This window comes from Gymnoscopelus braueri (assembly GCF_963280865.1).
Source record: "Gymnoscopelus braueri genome assembly, chromosome: 20".
NCBI lineage: Eukaryota > Metazoa > Chordata > Actinopteri > Myctophiformes > Myctophidae > Gymnoscopelus > Gymnoscopelus braueri.
Genome location: NC_137622.1, coordinates 14,453,971 through 14,472,690, shown reverse-complemented (window position 1 = coordinate 14,472,690; position 18,720 = coordinate 14,453,971). Strand labels below are relative to the sequence as shown.

The window sequence follows — 18,720 nt, the reverse complement described above, 5'->3', positions numbered from 1 at the left end:
GAATGGGTTGGAGGATTTTTATTTTATTTTTAAACACATATTTTCAGCCTGTTTTTTTTTACCTGTGTCCAGGGTCCGACTCTCCACTGGGCGGGGCAGGGCGTGCGGTTGCAGGCCCGGCGGGCCTCTGGGCGGTCGTCGCCACAGTGCTTGCTGTGGATGGAGCGCATGGCGCTGTCGTCCGACGGCTGGACACAGCTGACGGAGCGGATCTGCTGCCCGGTCCTCCCACAGGCCTTGCTGCAGTTCTGCCATTCGCCCGTCACCCAGCTAGGGTGGAGAAAAAAGGTCCAGGAACGGGGAGGAATGTTGTTGACGTGAATGAGGGGGAATGGATAAGTGGTGTAAAGTGACTAAGTACATTTACTCAAGTATTGTACCTAAGCACAATTTTGAGGTACTTTTGCTATACCGGAGTATTTCCAATTTTCAAGTACTTTTACTTCTACTCCACTGCATCCCAGAGGCAAATATCGTACTTTTTACTCCACTACAATTATTTGAAAACTTTTGTAATAACTAGTAACTAAACATACATTATTAACCCCTTCAGCCCTATATACATTTCGTCCATTTGAAAATAGCCAATCTACAAGCTCACAATGCGACGGGATGCGACGCATTGTGAGCTTATGTAGATCTGCTATTTTCAAAGGATTTTTATACATTTTAAAACTTGTGAAATGGGACATTCTGAAAAATGAGTACTTTCTACTTTTGTACTTTAAGTACATTTATATACCAATACTTCTGTTCTTTTATTCAAGTACATTTTTAGTATTTGAGTATTTCTACATTGCAGTATTGATACGTTTACTTGAGTAAAAAATGTGAGAACTTGCGTGTCATGTCAGACCTATTATAGCTTGTGAAGAAACCTCTTATCTCCATATTCTAACTTTTGCTTTAAACAATATATATATATTCAAAGATTTGCACAAACTTTCAAGATGTTTCAAGAATAGCATATCTGCACTCATGCATATCTGATATTCTTTAATAGCCAAAGAATTCTAAAATGGCACAGATGCGTTCCCGGATTTAATGGCTTATTGAATGGATAAGATGAGTCTTTATTGAGGTACAGTACATACATGGGTGGAGGGCAGGGGTTGGGGTTGCAGTCTCTGGTGTCTCCCCGTGGTTTCATGTTGGACTTGTTGCAGAAACTCTTATGTACCATCTTGCTGTCTACTCTTCGTCTGCAGCCATACCGCAGATACTGCTTTCCTACACACACGCACACGCACACACACACACACACACACACACACACACACACACACACACACACACACACACACACACACAGATAATTTAATTCGCAGTACACAATCTCCAAATGATAGCCCCATTTATTTTCAGTGTCATATAGAAGAAAAGCCCAAAAGCAAAACTTGTGTGTCCTTGTGTCGGAAGTGCAGAGTCATCATCAACAACAAATCTACAGCACCTCAAACAGAGCGCCAACAGCAGGTGATGATGTAAAATTATCTTGGGAGAGGAAATAACAAATGGATCGAGTTAATATGCCTGACGCTGGTCCCGTTAGAAACATATTTACGTGTAAAACTCAGTTCATAAACGCAATTCAAGAGATATGCAAGCATGTACCTAGTATAGAGCCCTGGAGAACCCCGGTCATAAGTATGTAAGATTGAAGTGGTTAAGATACAGTTTAAATGCAATTTATTGGCCCTCAATTAGCTGACCCTTTAACAATAGGGTTCCTTAACAGAAGCCATACCGCTAACCTTGATGATAGGATCATTAATCCTTGTTTATTTTAAAAAATAAATAAAATTTGTATTATTATTGTTGTTGTGTTATATTATTTTATTATTATTCTTGGTGTAGTTATTCACCCATCTACAGACTGTCAAGCACCAAACAATGTGGGTATATAATGCTGTGTTTTATGGTCCGATATAGGTATGTGGAGTCAATATTTGTATCCGTGTCCTTTGTCTTGCAACGTGTCTGAGCTGAGCTGTTTGTGTTTGTTTTGTTTTGTCTTTGTCATAAAATGTTTAAAAAAATCAATACAAATATTATTGAAAAAACAAGAAAATATACAGTTTAATGATGTCTGGTCATAACAGAACCGGCAGTATGTTTACTAATCTACTGTATCTAGTTTAGTTGACCAATCAGTGAGCCTAAGCAGGAGAAACCTATTATGCCTTCAGTGTTCTCTGTGTCATAACAGTTTTGTTGGAGGCAAGAATTTAGCCCTTGTCATGTGAGGTGAGACCAGCATAACATACAGTACATATAGAGCAGATGTGTGTGACGTTGGAGACATCTATCTGGGTGCTAAAGTGATGAACCCACTCACAGCAGCATAACTCGTCGTCCGTTGCTGTAACACATTCAATCCGGGAACGCATCTACAAATGTCTTCTAAATCCTAACAGTTTTCTGAAAACCGTATATGTTGCTATGATAATCAGTGGTTCTCAAACCTTTTCATGTCAAAATGATATGTATTTGGTCGCGGACCCCCATCTCAAAATATGTTGTTCCAGGGACCCCCATGAAGCAAACATTTGAGTTACAAATGTTCGCTTTAAAAAACTATATATTCGAAGATTTGCATGATTTTTCAAAAATAGCAGATCTACAAGCTCATAGCACGGCAGTCGGTGCCGCGCTATGAGCTTGTAGATCTGCTATTTTTGAACAGCCAAAGTATAAAATAATGGCTATAGCTAAGATCTAAAATGACACAGATGCGTTTCCGTATTGAAACGGATAATGGACGAGCTCGCGACTCGCTACATAAAATTGCAACTGCTGATTTGCAAACAGCACACCCCCTACTGAACCTATTCTCCCACATCAGCGCATGGCAAGACCCGGCACTGTGCCTCGGGAAATTGTCAATTTGCCCATCTGTTGCATGCCTCACACCGATGCACCGGGGCCCCAAAACAGAGCCCAATGTTGCCCACAGATTTACATGTCCCCAAAACTCCTCTTTAACCCATTCAAACATCTGTGCATCTGTGTAACCACTTCAACCATTATTTTATACCGTGGCTATTCAAAAATAGCAGATATACAAGCTTGTACATCTGCTATTTTTGAAATATATATACATATATTTTTTTAAAGCGAACATTTTTAACTAAAATCTTTGCTTCTGGGGGGTCCCTGGAACAACATATTTTGAGATGGGGGGGGTCCGTGGCCAAATACATATCATTTTGGGGGTCCTTGACATGAAAAAGTTTGAGAACCACTGATTATAGCAACATACGTTTAAAAAAAAAACTGTTAGGATTTAGAAGACTTTTGTAGAATCCCAAGTTGCAAATGTTCGCTTACCAAAAAATATACATTCAAAGATTTGCAAAAAATGTCATGATTTTCCCCCAAAAATGCAGATCTACAAGCTCATAGCGCTCATGAGCTTGTATATCTGCTATTTTTGCCAAAGTAGCCAAAGTATAAAATAATGGCTATAGCTAAAATCTAAAATGACACAGATGCGTTCCCAGTCTTAATGGGGCAAAGACTTGACTTACTAAAGAGGTTATACAGTAGGCACAATATCGTACCTCCACCGCAGGGCTTGGAGCAGTAGGACCATTTCTTGGGGGCCCATTCGTAGGCACTGTCCTCCACCAGCATGTTGTTCTCCATGGCCAAGTCACTGTCCACGTTCATCATGTACTTATATGACAAGTTCACGTCCTCGTCCCCATGTAACTGTACCTACAGGTGAGAGGGACACAGACCAGATCAATCTCCCCATATCTATTAGCAGAGGTGGGAAAAGTACTCAAATTTTGTACTTAAGTAAACGTATCAATACTGCAATGTAGAAATACTCTGTTGCAAGTTGAGTTCTATTTCAATACTCCGCTTCGAGGTCTCGCTATGGGAGAGCGCCCCCCTGGCGTGAACATCAGGGGGCGCTCTCCCATAGCGAGACCTCAAAGCGGAGTATTGAAATAGAACCGGGGTTACGGTAGTAACCTATAGTACTCTACCATGATGAGAACTCCGTGTCTGAGAGGTCCAGTGGTCTGGAGGGTCTCCTTGTCGTTGTCATTCTCATACTCCCACTCCACGCCCTTCTCTATCACCGAACGGGAATCTGGGTATTCACTGTCCACTCCATTCAGAAAGAACAGTCCTGAAGCCAAGTTCTTCACAGCTGGAAGGGGGGGAAGGAGGGCGAAATGAATAACTTTGAATTAGTGTACAGGCAGAGGTGGAAAAAGTACTCACATTTTTTACTTAAGTGAAAGTATCAATACTGCAATGTAGAAATACTGTGATACAAGTGAAAGTCCGGAATTCAAAACTTACTTGAGTAAAAGTACAAAAGTATTGGTATCAAAATAGACTTAAAGTACAAACGTAGAACGTACTCATTATGCAGAATGTCCCATTTCACAAGTTTTCAGATGTATAAAATGTATAAAAATCTTTTGAAAATAGCCGATCTACAAGCTCACAATGCGTCGCGATGCGACGCATTGTGAGCTTGTAGATCGGCTATTTTCAAATGGCCGAAATGAATATAGGGCTGAAGTGGTTTAATTAGTTACCGTACTTTCCACCACTGTGTACAGGTGCCAGAAGCAAAACGCACACAAACATGCACGCACGCACAAACTGCATAGTACCTAAAATGTGTGACGTTGCCTTCAGCTCTTGGATAAGTAGATGTCTCGCTCCTCGAGGTATTTCAAGGACTTTGAGGAAACCTTAAGGACACATTGGGGGAGGATATCATAGAATATCATATTACTCTCACTCATGTTCTACTTGAACCTAATTTTGACACTACAAAACTACATGTCACAATACTTTGTTCACACATTTATCTGATTTCAGGAACTGTTGATGAAAGTCATTTTAAGTAATTGTGTGGAGTTAGATCAGATAATAACATGAACTCGTGCGGTATGGTTCACTCGCTGGTCAAACACGAGCGACAGGAACATTTTGGCTCAGGTTAGAGCATACATGGGCAACTGGCGGCCCGGGGGCCACATGCAACCTTCACTTAATGCGGCCCGCAGGTTAATACCGGAATACTGATATATTATTGATTTCAGCTGTTCCAATTCCAAACATGCAAACATGACCCGCTTTAATTACTTCAGTCTAGATATTATTAGTTTAATTACTTTTTTATGTCCAATGTATTTGTATTTAAGTTCATAAAGTTAACTTAAGTATAACTAAATGCCTTTGAAATTAAATAAAAATGTTACTTTTCAGGATTCCAATTCAAAAATACCATAAAAGAATTCAGGACTCCAATTCCAAAATAGCAAAAATAGCAGATCTACAAGCTCAAAACGCGTCGCCATGCGACGCGTTTTGAGCTTGTAGATCAACTATTTTTGCTACTTTTGTGTGACATACTAGAATGACGAAGTACAGCATTAATTTACGATTTTTTTTTAGAATATGGAGATAAGAGGTTTCTGCCCGACAGCAACAATATGCAATGTGGCCCCCTGGAGTGAGTGTGGAAATATAGTGGCCTCTCCATCATCAAAGTTGCCCACCCCTGGTTTAGAGTGTTGCAAGTGCACCTCTAGAGGGCGACGTTTAGCTGAAAATAATAGTGGAACAGTGGGATAGATTTGGAGTGAAGGGCATATAGGCCCTTCACACGTATATCTCTGTGTCTTTCTCTCAGCTCCTGTTTCGTTCTTACTCAGATTTCAGGATCTGATAGCTTATTGATAAGAGTATTGCCTGTGGCAGTGTGTGAAAATCAATTGTAAATAAGAGTTTATGCATGTGTACTATCATTAACACATACAGCTCTTTAGATAAATCTAAAGCGTTCCCACCTTGTTTCTTGGCGATGCGATTGATGGTGTCTTTGAAGGTCTTACAGTTGGAGTTGTCTCCTCCGCAGACACCACATTTATCCCCCTCCTTGGAGGAGCCCACCACGCCATCACAGCCCACTTTCTGTTAACCGGGATGGTAAGAGTTAATGGGCTATGGAAACTGTATGGGCTATCGCAGTGATTCTCACGGGCCGCGAGGGTAGTGCAAGTTGGCTTCAAATAATTGCCAGAGCACAAAACATTTAATGATAATATGACATTAATATAACATCATTATGTTAAAAAAGTCATGGTATTTGTTCTTTAAAACTTTTCTCTTTGTGATACCTATCAATAGGAACTATATGATCTGTAAGTATACTATGTTAGTTCAATTGATCCAAGCCGGAACACAATCGATTGATTGATCATTAAAATATACATGCTCTGAAAATAAACACGGAGGAAACAGAGACTCCTGGAATGAATAGACAGACAGAAAAACTCATGCACATGCCCCAAAACACACACACACACACACACACACACACACACACACACACACACACACACACACACACACACACACACACACACACACACACACACACACACACACACTCAAATGCACTTACCTCACACTGTCCTTGCACACACACACTGTGGGGGTCTTTGTAAGAACAGCGTGTTCCATCCAAGACCGTCTTCTGCATGTGGACCACGTCTTGTGTCTCCTTCGACCGGCAGTGGAGGTGGCAGCGTTTGTTAGCTGGAGGACACACACACACACACACACACACACATACACACACACACACACACACACACACACACACACACACACACACACACACACACACACACACACACACACACACACACACACACACACACACACACACACACACACACACACACACACACACACACACACACTTTAACCATTTATTTATGTTCACATAAAGGAGAAACATACAGGGACACAAATATTAGAGGTGCAGTAAGGTTACATTCACATAATCACGGCATAAGTCTTCACGATACAATAAGCATGTCACTCTACTCTATGGGTATAAGTAACAGCGTCTCCGGCCATATATGGCGGCTGCCAATTATAGACAGCACAATACTTTGCCAGCCTTTTTGCCTCCTTTTTGGGCATCCCAAGTTGTTGAAGCCCTCTAACAACCAGTCTGTGGGTATGTCCAAGGCTGCCAAATATTAAAAAAAAATAGACTGCACCTATAACCCAGCTCTGAGATGGTATGTAGGAGTGGTTGGTATTTAATGATCTTGGTCATAAAGGCTTCCTCTAGGCTACGGTCAAAGGTGCAGGCTATCTCTAATACAGACACTTCCCTGGACCCTTCATCAACCACAATAACATCTGGTGTATTCGCTGTCAAATATGTATGTAAGATGTCAGGATTATCACAGAGATGGAACATGGATGGAATGACACAGGAATGTTTGTACATTCTCACTGTAGATGCATGATATTTTGATATGTCCTTTGCTATGAGTTCCACTAATCTATCGTGACGTGCTATGTACATCCCTTTGTATGCATATAGCAGCCATTCAAGATGTGTGACAGTGTTTCAGTGACCTGTTCTGTGGTGTGGTGCAAGCAATGAGGAACCTGAGTGGTTCCTCGCACGCACGCACGCACGCACGCACGCACGCACGCACGCACGCACGCACGCACGCACGCACGCACGCACGCACGCACGCACGCACGCACGCACGCACGCACGCACGCACGCACGCACGCACGCACGCACGCACGCACGCACGCACGCACGCACGCACGCACACTGGTTCACTGGTTTGTGGTCTCATTCCTGAGACTACTGTATGCTGACGTGATCTCATCCTACTGTTACATGCCATTACTTTTCAGCTTCATGTACAATTGACTGTCAACTTGTGTAGCTGTCATTTACACGACATTACAGATCTTACTTCCTGTTGGGAAAAAGATTCGCAAAGCGACTGTGGGGCAGCGAAATCCCGATACGTACATTTTGAACGGCAACTTTTGATTGACTGCAGATACAAACATAACTGACAGAAGGAATTAACAATCAGACTCGGTGAAATTTTAATGACAGAAATCTGAGACAGATGGAGAGAGGCAGACAATGAATACGTATGAGAGAGTGAGGGAGGACGACAGCAGAGATGATGTACAACTGGTAATCTCACGCTGTGCTACACTTACTTTCATAGCCGCATGTCGACATTTTACTGCATACATCAATATTATTATTAGGGCATGCCTCCTGGCGGAGATGTGCACTCTACTGAGCAGCACACCTTTGAAGTGTTGATATGCAATGCCATCATCATGTCTTATTTCTGTTCTTTTCTGTCAATCCAAAGTGACTCCCACCCCCACGGACCAGCTGGACATCTAGGGGAGTCTCACATTTACTGTACATCTAAATGATGACAGTCCCAAACAGAGACTTAAAAACAACTGCAGGCTGATGGCCTTACAAAAAAATGCTATGATTTCATGGTCTGTTCATTCTCTCTCTCTCTCTCTCTCTCTCTCTCTCTCTCTCTCTCTCTCTCTCTCTCTCTCTCTCTCTCTGAAAAGCAGGAGATGACAGGCCGCGAATGGAATTCAATTTCACCTCCCTACGCGCTTTTCTCTTTCACACACACACACACACACACACACACACACACACACACACACACACACACACACACACACACACACACACACACACACACACACACACACACACACACACACACACACACACACACACACACACACACACACAGAGATGAGTAATTTGAGACCCTGAGAGAGCCTGGTTGAAAATATGGCATTTAGAAATGATAAGAACGGAGAAAAACAATTTAGCGAGGGCCCTCTTAGTGCAGTGCGTGGAGCACGACCCAGGATTCCATTTGGAGACGACTCAGCACATTTCTGAAGCGCTGCCCTTTAGTTGGATGATAATTTAATACGTAGCAAGGAGTCACTGACATCTCTACTTAGAGACAGCTTGGATCTGACCACCTAATGTGCGCACGCGCACACACACACACACACACCCACACACACACACACACACACACACACACACACACACACACACACACACACACACAGTTGCACATACAACTGTGATGTTAAAGGAAACAAACTTAGGGATTTGCATGGTGGCTGTGATGGCTTGGCCATGTGCTCTGACCGATAGCAGCTGGGTCGGCGGTTAGGAAGACGAGGTGTGGGAGGGGTTCGAATGACATCAGAGCGATTGGGTGGAGAGAAAGAGTGAGTTCAAAGATGGGACTTTGTGGAGTTTTAAAGAGCATTTCAAAGACAGGGTTTGTTTTTACTGCAGGGCGTAGAGATACCTCAGAGACTCCACAGGACAGCCAGATGTCAATGACCATAACAGGACACAGCCTATTTAATACCCTCCGGGACACTAGCCACCCCCCCCCCCCACCCCCTAACACACACACACACACATCTCTTTCCTCCCTTTTTCAGTGAGTTTAATTTAGATCTCCAAAACATGTTATTACCGCATGCTTTACGCACACTTCACGTGTGTATGACCACACCTCTATCATCCGTCAACTCATCCATTCAGCCATCATTCGAACGATAGATGGATCTCATCTATCCATTGAGCCATCTATCCATCAGTGGTGGAAAAAGTACACAAATTCTTTACTTAAGTAAAAGTACCAATACTGCAATATAGAAATACTCTGTTACAAGTAAAAGTCCAGAATAAAACATTACTTGAGTAAAAGTACAAAAGTATTGGCATAAAAAGTACTAAAATGTTTGAAAATAGCAGATCTACAAGCTCACAACGCGTCGCGATGCGACGCGTTGTGTGCTTGTAGATCGTCTATTTTCAAATAGCCTAGTAAATGTACAAGTAAATGTACTTTGTTACTTTCCACGACTGCTATCCATCCGTAAAACCTTCCATGCAATCGTCCATCCAATAAACGTCAATCCATCCATCCATGTGTGTTCTTACATTCCGGGTGTTCGTAAGGCAGCCAGTGGTGCTTCTTGAAGTGGTACTCAAAGTGTGAGTCGCGGCACTCCTCCTCTCGCGGGTCGCTGTAGATGTCCTCGCACTCGCGCGTGTTGCACATCTGGAACTTGGAGTCCGTTCCCATACAGGAGCGGCCTCCGTTCGCTGGCCTGCAGGTGCAGAGGGAGGTATACTGTCATCAGAGGGGATCTGACATGTGAACAGTGGCGGAAACTAAACTTGAGTGCGTTTTACTCAAATGCTGTGTGTCATTTTAAGATTTCATTGGCTATTCAAAAATAGCAGATCTACAAGGTCATAGCGTGAGTGCCGCGCTATGACCTTGTAGATCTGCTATTTTTAGAAAATCGTGGAAGATTTGTGCAAATCTTTGAATATATATATATGTTTTAAACTCCGATCTGTGCTTCTGGGGGTCCCTGGAACAACATATTTTGAGATGGGGGTCTGCGGCCAAATACATATCATTTTGGGGGTCCTTGACATGGAAAAGTTGGAGCACCACTGATATAGCAACATACTGTTAGGATTTAGAAAACATTTTTAGATATATATTTGGCCGCGGACCCCCATCTCAAAATGTTTTGTTCCAGGGATCCCCCTCACACACACACACACACACACACACACACACACACACACACACACACACACACACACACACACACACACACACACACGCACACGCACACGCACACACACACACACACACACACACACACACACACAGACAGACACACACACACACAATCATAGAGGTTCTTACTTTGGATTGTCACAGTTGCGTTCACGGAACTGCACCCCTCCACCACAGGAGCGGGAGCACTGGCCAAAGTCACTCCATGAACCCCAGTTGCCATCCTGCTTGATGATGTCAGGGGTCAACCAGATGCAGTGACCTTTAAAGCAGTGCTGTCATTGGACAAGAAACACATTGCATTGCAGTGATTTTATAGCAGAGCATGCAGTTGCACTATGCAAATGTATCAAACGTTTTCAACTCAAGGACCCCCAAATTGATATATATGTAGCCGCAGACCCCCGTCTGAAAATATTTTGTGCAAGGGACGCAATGCGACTCATTGTGAGTTTGTAGATCTGCTATTTTCAAAAGATTTGTATACATTTTGAACTTGTGAAATGGGACATTCTGCACAATGAGTACTTTTACTTTTGGTACTTAAAGAAGATTTTGATGCCAATACTTTTGTACTTTTGCTCAAGTAAAATTTGATTAACGGACTTTTACTTGTAACAGAGTATTTCTACATGATGGTATTGATACTTTTACTTAAGTAAGAAAATCAAGTACTTTTTCCACCACTGGGAAGGACAGTTCTGGTGGAGTACATGATCTAAATCCACTCGGATAACATAGTAGAATCTTCCGGACACAAGGTCCCACAAAGCGACTGTCACTACAGTACCTTGCCGTTCCCACACATGGTGCCATCAATGGGTGGTCCTTTCTTGGTCTTGCAAAAGAAGGGGTTGTCTGGATGGCTGCACCACAGCTGCTTGCATGGGTCGAAGCTGCGGTACTGTGGAAGCACAGAGACACTTGTTCTTATATACGCACACGACATGTAGGATTAGACAATTAACACTCTCCCTTAAACTTGTTTTGTAAGGGAGAGCTACGTGATATACACCCACCTGGAATGGCTGCTTAGAAGCATGCTCACTTGCTCAGCGAAAATGACCCACGTGACCATTTTAAATTACATGTTTTTTGGGGTTTTTTTTCAAGATGAAAATAAGCCTCTAATAGTGGCAGTTGGCTAAAGTCTCAGATTACAAGGAGGTTTTAATAAGCATTCTCCACCTAACCTTCGATCTAAGGCTAGCAGTACTAGTACCGTAGGACAAGAGGTTAAGATGGCAGCCAGCAAGGGCTTATTAGCATCCTAAACCTGTTCATCTACTTTTATATAGACAGGCATCTTTTTGTTTTTCTTTTGTCTAAAAACTGTGATACATTTTTAATTTATACTATTTGGGTATAAAGAAAAATGTGTTTGTAGACCTGACAATTGTAAAAAGCGTTGTCTAGGTATATTTCCTATTGTCTGCTAGTCAAATGTCTTGGATATCCTGCGCTTGTTGTATGCAAAAATAAAACAAACAAAGAAACAAAACTAGTGGGTAGCTTGATGACCTTCAATGTATGTTTACAGAAATCACTACGTCTGTTGTACACGACCACCATAAAACAGTAGAGAGTAAATGAGACTATACAGGGACATTGGGGGAATAGAGATACAAGAGATAAAACCACAACAATAAATACAAAACCAAATTCATCGACAATAAACAACAACAACAACAGCAGCAGTGTTCAGCGCCGGCCTTTATTGCACTCACTGCTGTTACTCCACTGCACTGTAATCTCCATAGGAATAAAAAACACACCGATCATGCAAACCAAACCAAAAGATGAGAAGAGAGACACGCTCTCTGGATGAGACAGCCTGCAGCTCAGTCGAGTCACAGGGGAGACTAGAGGTCAGAGGGCAGTGGGTCGAAAGGTCAAACTTAACAGTGGGTCTCAGGGACCTCTACGATGCCCTCAGACATCAGAGCTATCATCAATTTCCCTTCCTTGCCTTGTAAACTGTTAAATGCTGCACTAATATCTTGCAGTAGTGACCGCTGTCTTAAGGGGGCAATGCCCTCCTCCCTGGTTCCCTGAGACCTCCAGATCCACCGTGACCCCTGTTGACCTCTACAGATCAGAGGTCAAGTCAATATCAATGGCCAGATTGCGGTAGGCGGGCACCAATGGCATCAGACTGAAGGATCCTAAAAGTTGACGTGAAACATCATGCTCTGGTTCTCTCCCAAACGTTTGGCTGGGACAGTCATCTTACCGCAAGTGTATGCCAATGTAATAACACTCCTGCATGGCTAAATAATCGCACAGTGATTAAACCCGGATTTGCAGGATGATGGGTTATGTGTATGTTAGTCTCTCAAGCCAATCCATCTCTTCAACAACCTTGAAAAGAGGAAGCAGTCCTCTGCTCTTCAGACCAAAAGGGCATTCGACCAATCATGACACAGCGTTCACAAATTTTGAATTTAAATTTCTAAGTAGCTAGCTATCTAGGCTTTGACTAATTTGGTTTCCATTAGGAGTTATATACGTGACTGCACAGGCGAAACGGAGGTGGGGGAATGAAGTGACATCTGCTTTATTCTCAACTCATTTTCAGAGCTTCTGAAGTACAGACGCGTGAGGCAGAAGCATTTGACAATAGGCTCTCTGCACAGCAGCCATTTTGGAAAGAAATTGGGCCTCTTCCTTACTTCCTTCACATGTGTTACCAATGATACTAATGAAGGCTCTGTTCCATTCTGGTCAGGGTGCTGATATTGTACATGTTGACTCACTGGAAACACTCCATTTTGTTTCCCAAATGGCTCCTTATGGTGGGTGTGTAACTCTGAGAGTGTACAAATGGAACCAAATGGACCCTTTCTCCATTTGGTTCCATTTGTACACTCTCAGAGTTATGGGGGTCCTTGAAAATAAGACATTTGACAACCACTGTGCTACACTGAGTGGAACAGAGCCTTAATTAGTATTATTGGTAACACCTGTGAAGGAAGTAAGGAAGGGGCCCAATTAATTCCCAATATGGCTGCTGTGCATAGAGACAACGTGTCTGTCTTGAGAGACTACTATGCACTGTATGTCAAACTGTCACAGTGACCCAGGATGGCTATGGCGTTCAAGCCGCTGTGACCAGAAACACGTGAGCATTTTAGAATCCTCCAGAGCACACAAACATCAAGGGGGACAAATGGACAGAAGAGACAACACCAAGTAAAGCATAAAAAATAAAGGAACGGTGTTACACACAAGTTCAAGAGGACGATATCGACATTATTCCAAGGATAAAACAAAACAGAACGAGAGGATGAAAGAAGCGTCCACAAGTCTTCAGGGAGGTGGGGGGTACCTTACCTGTGGTCCTGACTGGCTGGTCTTTAGTAGCTGAGGGGAGAATAGAGGGTAATCTAGCAATGCGTGCAAAGCCCCACAACAAAGCCCCCTTGACAATCAAGCAACAGCTCCTCAACAGCGTGCCACAGTGGCCTCACGGTCACAAAGAAGGTGAGGGTGAAAGAAGAAGATAAGCTGCTCAGTGCCCAGTGCCAAGATGCTGGGGGATGTAGGGGGAGCTCATCTACACAGTGAAATCATCCATGTTAATTTAAATCAGAGAGTGTGTATAAATGGAAGCAAAATGCACCCAAAGAGTCCATTTGGTTCCATTTATACTCTCTCTGAATTAAACTTACACTGAGGATTTTACTGTGTATTGTGTGATAGCGTAGCACTGTGGCCTTTTTGTCTTTGTTCTACAAAACATGATTGCGTAGTATTGTACTGTCTATGGATGACACTCTGTTGTATGTGACTGGCTTATCTACGTTAATGCACTGTGGTGTTATATCAAGGAAATGACTATCAAAGTAGCTATCAAAACCAATTACCTGCTTTTTAAGCAAGATGTCAAATCCCACAGAGGCCGAGAGAGGAAAGCAGAAGACATCAGAAGGATGTGAACAGCTGTGTATGTAAGATTCCCAATTCATTACATATGGACAGAGCGTAGAGCACAGAGACGAGTCATTGCTGGCTTCAATTCACTTGGGCAACGTTCTTCAGTCTATGGTAAAGAGAAATGTCAATCTGTCTTTTTAAAAGTCAACGTATAAGTGTCAGTTTTGATTCAAAGTGAGTTAACCCCAACTCTGGTAGATCGTATCATGGTGAGATTGGAAGAGTTGGCGAGAGCTGCTAGGGATTGGCCATGAGCAAGCTACAGTATATCACTGCTTCTAGTTAGTAGATGAGTGAGTGAATGTTAGTAGACGCTAGCTATTGGATGTTAGTGTTGTGAGTGTGAGTCTAACAGGGAGGTCTTACCGCAGTGCACATTGTGTAGCCCACGCCGAAGTCAAAGCGACACTGTTCATTCATGGAGTAATGCAGACCGGGGAGCTGGGGCAGCGACGGCCAGTTATGGTCAAATGGGTCATCACGGAGACATTCATAGGAGCTGGAGAAGGAGGTAAAAGAGTAGGGCCGTGAATCTTTTGCTATCTCACGATTCGATTCCGATTCTTGGGATCGTGATTCGATTAAAATCGATTCAAAACTATTTTAAAAAATCGATTCTCCTCAAAACAAATATTCTACCTAAATTATTTCAGTCATATTCTTTTCATCTGGACTTTAACAACCAAGTGTAGCCTAGTTATTTCCAAAAGCTCAAACAAAGAATTATACAATACCAGAGAGGGTCGTGTAAAAATTCTTGGCTTTGATGGAATCTTAGATTAGGTGTAGTTCTATTTGATGCAGAAACACAACATAATTGCCTTGATGCAAGTAACATTAACGAGTGTCAACGAGCGTCAGCTGGACAGTGACACGCACACCTCAGCTGTGCTGAACTGAAAGTGACTGGAGTTAGTTTTTAAAAAAGCCCTTGAATATGACTGAAGACATGTGAGTTTACATTTCATATCACAAACACCATATAGTAAAAACTCCTGTACCTTTAAATCAATTTTTGGAAATTGTGAATCGATTTTGAATTAAGCAATATTACACGAGAGGGTGTGCTTTACCGTCATTATTAGCACGCCTGTGATGCGGTCAGGAACGAGGCGCAGCCGAGTTCCGCCGCGATCACAGAAGTGCTAATAATGTAAGGTAAAGCACACCCTCGAGTGTAATATTGCGATTATACAACAGTTACCAACAAAACACATCCAAATGTATTCATATTGTGGGGCAATTCATAATAAAAAAAATTCGCTTATCCGTTTCCCTGTAAAGAGAAGAGTTGATTTGACTGAGACAAAATAGTCCCTGTGGCAGCGCAGCACTTTGTCTCTCTGACTCTCGTCTCATCAACACAGCTGATTCCAGTAGGCTATATGCTCCGTCGTACGATCGTGTTACGTGGCCAAAATAACTGATCTACAAGCTCACAACGCGTCAAGATGGCGATGCCTTGTGAACTTGTAGATCGGCTATTTTTGCCGTGCGATACCTTCGTACGATAAAGTATAACATACACTGGACTGTTAACGAAATGGGAGTAATTTTACTTTAACACAGGAGTATATTTATACAGTATGGATGTTACCATTGAAATAAAGCACACTTTTTTCCAGTTATTCCTTTTATTATAGGATTTTAGGCGATTTAGTGTGCTCTCTTCTAACCATTGATCAACAGTAAGTCCACCAAATAAGTCAAAATTAACAACATAGTCCATCTTGCGTAGCTGTTTGTTCTCCGCCCGGTGGCGGCGGTGGGTACTGTCTGTTTGTTTTCCTACCGTGGGACAGTCACAGCGTGACTTCACAGCACAGCTGTGTCATATATGGTCTAATCAGGTGCGGACTAAAGTGCGGAGTGATTTATTTAATGTGATTAGGCCCGTGATATGATGCTGGTTTGAAGCACGGCTAGAAAGCTATTTCAACCAATCAGATTGCTTGGTCGGAACTACCTGTTGTATAATCGTTTATAATAAGAATTGCGCGCAATTCTTACATGAATCAATTATAGTCCCTATAAAAGAGGCATCGGTTTCTACCTGGCTACCATCAGATTGTTGAACAAGCGCGGAGCCTGCCTGACGACACAGGCCGCCACACAGGATGATTGTTCTGTGTGTACATGACTGCAGGTGCGCCCCGCTGCTTCTGCGCTGCGCTGTCACTGTCACTTATGTATACTCTGTCAAGTTTATTATATCTGCTACTTTTCAACTGCCTCACTCCACTGCTATTTTTAACCACGCGCCATATGAATCTATCATGCACCTTTTATGCATATTATTTCACACTGCTCATATCGATGTAACACCAGTTTTTTCTGTTTCTTTCTTTCTCTATTTCTTTCCACCTTTCTTGATGGAGCTTGTACGACAACGAATTTCACGAGTGCAAAGAATTTCACGAGTGCAAAGAATTTCACGAGTGCAAAGAATTTCACGAGTGCAAGTGCTGGGGCCCGACACACGCCAAGGACTACAAATTGTGTTTAGAGAAGTTTCCAAACGACACACATTTATGTGGTGGAATGGTTATTGTGAAAAACATACCAGTGAAAGATTAGATCAAAAATGTGTTTAATTGGAAAAGTTACACAATATGACACTGTGTGTGTGTGTGTGTGTGTGTGTGTGTGTGTGTGTGTGTGTGTGTGTGCGTGTGCGTGTGCGTGTGTATGTGTGTGTGTGTGTGTGTGTGTGGGGAGGGGAGGGGAGGGGAGGTATCTGTGTGTAGGTTCATGTCTTACTGCAGGTATCGTCCCAGTTCTTGCATGCTGCATCTGGACCAGTGAAAGCGGTGGAAAGCAGCTTGCACCAATGGGGCCATGATGCTCCCCATGTGCACCTCATCTCCACACCGGTTCCCCTGGCCATCATGCTCCATTCCCAGACTGGACAAAGAGAGGAGAGGAGAGGAGAGGGCCCAGGGGAGAGGAGACCAGCATGTTGGAGGGGAGACGGAGGGAAGAAGTTAAGGCAGGGAGGGATGTAGAAGGAAATGAACGTGTGGATTTTTCTCATGTAGCGAGTATTGCGTCACTGCATATCATTGAGGAGACTTGAATGCGGTGCTAAACTTACACGTGTCCTGTCTCGTGTGCGACCACAAAGGCTGAGGAGAAGCCATCCTCATGGTTCAGAGTACAACTCCTCACTGGATGGCACATACCTGTCACTGGAGCGTAACCTAGGAAACCAGAGAAAGATAAAGAGAGAGAGAGAGAGAGAGAGAGAGAGAGAGAGAGAGAGAGAGAGAGAGAGAGAGAGAGAGAGAGAGAGAGAGAGAGAGAGAGAGAGAGAGAGAGAGATATGTCCTTTATGCATTTCCCAGTGTTTTTGTTGTACTAATGAACCAATGTTGACGGATTGCTGTAACTGATGCTCTCTAGCATCCTAAAGCATTATTTGTACTGTCAAAAAGAACAGATCTACAAGCTAACAATGCGTCGTATCGCAACGCATTGTTGGCTTGTAGGTCTGTTCTATTTTTGGCAAGCGACACACTCGCACATGTCTCTCTTCATGGTAAACATGAGAATGGCATCTCTAGCAGCTCTCCGTGCATGCCTGTCCCACGCTGGATTCCTTTTAGTCGTAGAGTTGCGGTGCTGCTCTACCTTATTGATTTTCCCCAGCTGAAGGCTGAGCTCAAGGGCAGATGAAGGGTTGCTGGCTGCTAGGCCACTGCCTTTAGTGTCCTGTCCCCTGGGCCTGCCTGTTAGCCTGCACTCTGCTGCACAGGAAACCACCAACCACCAAACCCACCCTGCTCCATGCAGCTGAGGCGGACTGGCTTTGCTATAACGTGCAGGTTCTTCATGAGGCTAGGGGTTTGATTCGGGGTCCATTTAGAGGGGGCCAAATTGGACCCTTATATGTTTTTAGGGGGTCAGTATACAAATAAAAGCAGATAAACACCTGGGAAGTACATTTGTAGTTAGGACTTAGATAAGTAATAACACAAAACATTCAATAGATAGCCAAAAATAGCAGATCTGCAAGCTCAGACCGCGTTGCTATGTGAGGCTATTTTTGGCAAAGAAATTTGGTGTAGATGGGAAAAAAAAACATCCAAGTACAGAGCCAACCCGGTTCCAGATGACTCAATCCAAGGGTTTGAGAGAGAGGAAAAGGAGTGCGTCTGTCTGTGCCTCACCCTGCATGCCAGTGGGGCCAAACTCTTGTCGCGTGAGGAAGATGGCATGGTCGTGATGCTCCGTGTCGCCTGCATCTTGTTTCTGCTGCAGAAACGCCCATCGACACACATTCTCCAAACTCTGT

At 43.2% G+C, this 18,720-nt stretch overlaps 1 protein-coding gene across 2 annotated transcripts in view; it reads right to left on the bottom strand.

The window, feature by feature from the left end:
- The window catches only part of LOC308076443 (A disintegrin and metalloproteinase with thrombospondin motifs 2-like), a 91,763-nt gene that overhangs the window by 8,970 nt on the left and 64,073 nt on the right, over positions 1-18,720 (bottom strand). For both annotated transcript variants that reach the window (XM_080416686.1, XM_080416687.1), the window contains exons 4-17: positions 18,596-18,720; positions 17,521-17,626; positions 17,187-17,330; positions 14,793-14,925; positions 11,281-11,394; positions 10,620-10,765; positions 9,833-10,002; positions 6,443-6,576; positions 5,826-5,949; positions 4,641-4,721; positions 3,999-4,165; positions 3,564-3,720; positions 1,095-1,230; positions 63-270 (exon numbers count right to left, since the gene is read on the bottom strand). The exon at positions 18,596-18,720 is cut by the window's right edge and continues 32 nt beyond it. In XM_080416686.1, the coding sequence (XP_080272812.1) occupies positions 63-270; positions 1,095-1,230; positions 3,564-3,720; positions 3,999-4,165; positions 4,641-4,721; positions 5,826-5,949; positions 6,443-6,576; positions 9,833-10,002; positions 10,620-10,765; positions 11,281-11,394; positions 14,793-14,925; positions 17,187-17,330; positions 17,521-17,626; positions 18,596-18,720 (1,945 nt within the window). The remainder of the gene's footprint in view (positions 1-62; positions 271-1,094; positions 1,231-3,563; positions 3,721-3,998; positions 4,166-4,640; positions 4,722-5,825; positions 5,950-6,442; positions 6,577-9,832; positions 10,003-10,619; positions 10,766-11,280; positions 11,395-14,792; positions 14,926-17,186; positions 17,331-17,520; positions 17,627-18,595) is intronic.